This window comes from Saccostrea cucullata, unplaced genomic scaffold (assembly GCF_032062105.1).
Source record: "Saccostrea cucullata isolate Sc308-1 unplaced genomic scaffold, CSIRO_AGI_Scuc_v1 ctg4917, whole genome shotgun sequence".
Classification (NCBI taxonomy): Eukaryota; Metazoa; Mollusca; class Bivalvia; order Ostreida; family Ostreidae; genus Saccostrea; species Saccostrea cuccullata.
Genome location: NW_026930442.1, coordinates 24,849 through 30,271, shown reverse-complemented (window position 1 = coordinate 30,271; position 5,423 = coordinate 24,849). Strand labels below are relative to the sequence as shown.

At 32.2% G+C, this 5,423-nt stretch overlaps 1 protein-coding gene across 1 annotated transcript; it reads right to left on the bottom strand.

Annotated features, from left to right (window-relative positions):
* Positions 1-415: 415 nt before the first annotated feature.
* On the bottom strand, positions 416-1,111 carry LOC134228598 (uncharacterized). The gene is made up of 2 exons (XM_062710264.1): positions 976-1,111; positions 416-840 (listed from the first exon to the last, which is right to left on the bottom strand). The coding sequence occupies exons 1-2, from the start codon at positions 1,109-1,111 to the stop codon at positions 416-418; spliced, it is 561 nt and encodes a 186-aa protein (XP_062566248.1).
* Positions 1,112-5,423: the final 4,312 nt, after the last annotated feature.

Sequence of the window (5,423 nt, the reverse complement as noted above, 5' to 3'; positions counted from 1 at the left end):
ATAATTGTATATGTATAATACAAGTCAGAGAAATTCACTCTCAAAAATATGTCCATTCCTTAACCCCAGGCAGCTCTGATTGTACCACATTATTTTTCAACATGTTGCACATGTCCCTGTCTTCTACGTACACTAATCCCAGTCTACTTAATTTATTTCATCATGGTTTCATTATGCAGTTAAAGGCGTTTATTTCTTCCCTTGTCAACACCATCTCTAAATCTGGTACCAAGGTGCTGAATTTTAAGGAATAATGATGCTTAATTTATTTCATCATGGTTTCATTATGCAGTTAATAAAGGCCTTTATTTCTTCCCTTGTCAACACCATCTCTAAATCTGGTACCAAGGTGCTGAGTTTTAAGGAATAATGATGCTTTGATTCGTTGGGTTGGATCAAATGGTCATCGCAAATGTCATTTAACAAAAATGCGTCTGAGGAAAGAGGAGTTTCTCTTCTTTGTTTTCTTGGCAATATTTGCGACACACGAAAACAGACAGGAGACCTCCACATTATCACCAGAATATATCTCAAAGTAGTCGTGAAGTTGCATTTGGGATGTAACTCTAACAGCCTCTCTTCTTGACACACTTTTGACCTGTTTCTTGTTCAAAAGAATTCCCACAAGAACAATGGGCATCGACTTTCCCAGAAACTGGCGAACTTCTGGAATCCATACAGACTGAACATTTTCGAATGATTTTCTATTCTGAACATTGTAACAAATGATGATGACATTACTATCCTTGAGGGCAAATTTTCGCATTTGATCAAAATCATGCTGACCGGGTAGATCATAAATGGAGAGTCTGGCTTTTTTCCCTCTGTACACAGTTTCCCCTGATAATAAATAACAAAAAAGATTAAGTATTAAATAAATTAAATACCGGTAATAATCAATACTCTACGACTAATTCAGTTAAAAATCAGAAAAAGAGTTAATAAACATTTTCATTGAGAAAAATAAAGATTTACCAGAGTAATTTTCAAAGATGGTGGGAGTGTATTTGTCTTCACCCTTCTCTCCAACAAATACTTTGGTAAGGCAAGTCTTGCCAACCTGAGCATCACCAACAACAGAACACTTTAGGTAAGAGGCTGGCATCTTCATGTTATGTTTACATATTAAACGTGTTACTCGTCTTCTTGGCATTTATAATAAATTATGTTTGGGGGCGTTCCTTTGAAAACTTAAGTATGTGTTATTTTGACGGATTGTAGAAAAATGATTTGTTGCTGTTGTATAAAGAGCATTTGGTTTAAATACTCAAGTTAACCAGTGTTGACATATTGTATAATTATATATATCTATTAAAATTAACACTCGAGACATATGTAGTAGAAGCTAGGTTGGCAATCAAAAAATTATTTGTCTGAGTATAATTTGGTTCATGATGGGTTTGATTTTGGAGATGATAACTAAGATTTGCAAATGCACTAAACCTAGTCATTCTCATTTGCAGGATTACTGTAGATGAATTATATTTAGCGTGTACAATATTTGGCGTAAATTGATTTTCAATCAAGTAAGCGTAGATTTGACTTAGCGCATTTCTAAATGTTATTATTTCTGTATATATGTGCAAAGCATTAGCGTTTATACTTGAATTCCGCCAAAAGCGCTAAAAAGAGTACACAGCCAAATTATACGTTCACATTATTTTGTTTAAATCATTCTAATTGTAAACATAAATATTAAAACGTTAAGATGCTTTTTTTTCGGATTGACAATATCTCTGTAGTTTTTGGAGATCAGGCCCTGCGCAAGATCATAAAATGAAAACAGACTAGTTTCAAATCGATATACTAGTAACTTTAAATAACAATAAAATGTTTTTACCAAATTATTAATATGTTTAAAATGAAATATTGTACATACGTTCACATTTTAATAAGATATGTAATAAATTAGAAGTTATTCAAAATAAAAATATTTTGACTGATATTTAAGTCTGTTCTCGGTTCATTGTCTCCAGGCCAGGTAACCAACAACCTGTCGGAATAGAGGTTCGTTATAACATGACAAAGTTGCATTCTCTATCCAGAGTTGTCGTTCCTGCTACGCTCCAACATACACCTCTGTCAACGCTTGTTTTACAAGATTCTTAGAAAAATTTGTAAAAGATCAAAAGTTTTATTAATAATTGTTTATAATCATATTTCTTATCAGAAAACATTATTTATTTCAATTTACCACACCTTAAAAGTAATTTTTAATTATTAAGATTTTAATTTTTACTCCGCAAAATAGTTCCCTTAAAACTTTGAAAAAGAGTCGTTTTGAGGGATTATAGATATAATATAAATGGTGAATTATCATCTTCATCGATAATTACAATGATTAATCACTATTTAAACTTCATATTTCCACCGTTTAAAATTTGTTTAAGAATCTTGTACAACGAGCGTTGACAGAGGTGTACAGTACAGGCAACGCGGATCCCGTATTTCCCGCGTCCCCGCCGCGGTATAATCACAACGCGGTATTTGGCAAGGTAGACAGGTAAACCGCGTTCCCTCCGCGGGAAATTCATCACTTACCTGTCCCCGCCGCGGTTAAGTCATCGATCAATTACTGACAATTAGTATCGTAAACAAACGGGAGTTATCTCCCCGAATTGTAATTTGCCAATTTTCCCTGTAACAAAAAAAAAAAAAAAAGAAAAGAAAAGAAAACAAACAAACAAACAAAAACCCGTGTGTTTATTAATAAATTTTGCTATGAATAGGATTTAAACTAAGAAAAAATAAGTTTATTTTTGTTACTAAAATTACATATCAATCTTTGAAATTGAATAGAAAATTTTATTAAATTGTTACGTCTTTGCAATTGGTTAATTATTTTGTGTTATTAAGAATCTATCAAGAAACAAAATTAAATACTAGAAATTTTAATTAGTTTTTTTTAATCTTCATATTATATGCAAACTGTAATAAATGTTGAACTCAGACTGTTTAAGTTTCGATGAACGATTTTCAGCATTCATTTGAAAAAAAAATGTACATCTTTTTAAAAATGTACATCTTCATATTGTTTATTTATTAATTTCGATTTATTGTATATAAAATGTACAGGCTTTTTCTTAAAGTGTCAAATTACCGGAAAACATCCGATGACGAGCATTTGCAGTTACATGTAGTGGGCACGTGAACTTAAATTTTCCTTATCCAAGATATCAAGAAAAATTTCTATTCTTCTTTATTTCTCATCGATTATGTTCTGTTCCCAAATTAAGTTAATTTAATTAATTAATTAATTTTCTTTAATGTATTTCCCTCTTTTATATAAATGTGCAGGCATTTTTCTCAAATTGTCAAATGACCGGAAAGCATTCGATGACGAGAGTTAACTTTGAGCACGTGAACTTTATACAAGAGATCAAGAAAAAATATCGTTTTTCACCTTCACATTAACATGTTTTACTTTTTAATACAATGTCTTTCTTTTTAATTTTAATATTTCTCGATTTTCGTGTTCAGTAGATAAGATAGGATGTGCAGGTGTAATGATAAACTTCACAGACGAAATTATAGTTTATATTAATAAATATTCAATGCGAAAATTCATATATTTTTGTTTTCTCTGACAAAATCTGTTTCTTTGTGTATTAAGTATTAGCCGCGATCATTTCCTGTGTATAGGGATTAGCAGTGCCTGAGCAGGAAACGACATGCCCTGGGGGTTTCACACCTGTCTTATAGTATACCTTGGGTAACGCTCGCTGGATGTGCACATCGTTGTCTAGCCATTCAACAACACATTTGATTCATTGTTTCATTATTATTTCATCGATATCATTTTCAGATGCGATATTAGCCTTGGAATTTGAGTCAAATTATTGTTGCTTTTTTTAAACGGAGTGTATAAAAAGAACAAAATTAAAAAAAAAAACTTTTAAAACAAATTAATGAAGTATTTGATATTAATTAAATCAAATAATGATCCATTACTATGTTATTTCGTGTCTGTTTATATCTGTACCAGTTAGAAGATTGAGAGAGAGAGAGAGAGAGGAGATAGAAGAAAAATATCACAATATTAAGGCACGTTCATGACCGTTTTTCCTCCTTTTTGATCAGTATAATTATCAATTCTAGCGAATAAAACTACCGCTGATTTATCAGTTTATTGACCATTTGTCGAATTTGTCTAAGTTTTATTGTTATTTATCGAGAGGCTTGTTTATGATCCACTTTCTTCCTTCGTTTAGCATATGTACATGACATGTAATTTAAATTACTTCCCTTTTTGTCGCCAGATTACAACGACAGATTTTGGTGGTAAAATAAAATGTATTTTTGTTATAAAATTTGATTAAGAAAAACACAGTATATTAAAATTGTCGAATTATTGAAAATATGGGAGCGTAGCGGGAACGACAACTCTGGATAGAGAATGGACAAAGCTGAACCTTTTCTTTTATTCAATTGAATCGGAAACATCTGCAGAAGAGGGCAATTGCTATTATATATATAGTTTTTTAAATTTATATATAGATATCTCTACGATATATCAGTTAACAATGATAGTTACTTCCATTCATACGTCGACTCGATCTGTCCATTGGGAAATGAACCTGAAATAAAGAACCGCGAAGTCTGCCACATCTGTTTCAGATTTGTATGTTATGCTACCAAAATCTTTAACTAAAGAATTGACTTAAAATTTATGACAAATGTGATAATTTTTAATTTTATATCGTTAAAAGCGACACTGCATGTGATTCCATATTCCAATGATAGATTTCTTCCACATAAATCCAGAACAGATTTCATGTCCAAACCAATATGGGTTACAAGTATGTGTAGCAAAATAGCCCGTTTTTTAGGTCACCTGAGTAAACTCATGTGACCTATAATGGCTATCCGTTTTCGTCTGTCGTCGTGCGTTGTGCATCGTGCGTTAACATTTGAACATTTTCAGCTTCTTCTCTGCAACCACTCAACCAATTTCAACCAAATTTGGCATAAAGCATATGTGGATACAGGGAAACAAAAATTATGAATTTCGTGGTCCCTGTCCCCCTGGGGCCTGAGGGGTGGGGCTAAAACCACTAAAATTAATGCAATTTTTAAAAATCTTCTATTTTACTCCTGGACATCAAGCAGCCAAACTGTTTCCATGATTGTAATAAGCATTGAATCCTCTACCAAAATTGTGAAATTCATGGCCTTGGGGTCAGAGGTTCTAGTGCTAGGGCGGGGCTTAATAGATTACATAGTGAAAATGCATTATTTTTGAAAATCTTCTTCTTTGCTCATGGGCATTAAATAAACTAAATAAGTACATAGTTATGTTGAATAAGACTGCCTCTTCCAAAATTTTGAATTTCATGGCCCCAGGGTTTGGGGTTTTTAGGTGCTAGGGCGGGGCTTTGTAGATTTTATAATGAAAATGCATTATTTCTTTGAAAATCTTTTTT

Coding starts and splice junctions, on each gene's coding strand:
- LOC134228598 (XM_062710264.1), bottom strand. CDS start 1,111: ATGAAGATGCCAGCCTCTTACCTAAAGTGTTCTGTTGTTGGTGATGCT. Junction 841..975: donor CATCTTTGAAAATTACTCTG/GTAAATCTTTAT, acceptor ATTTATTATCAG/GGGAAACTGTGTACAGAGGG.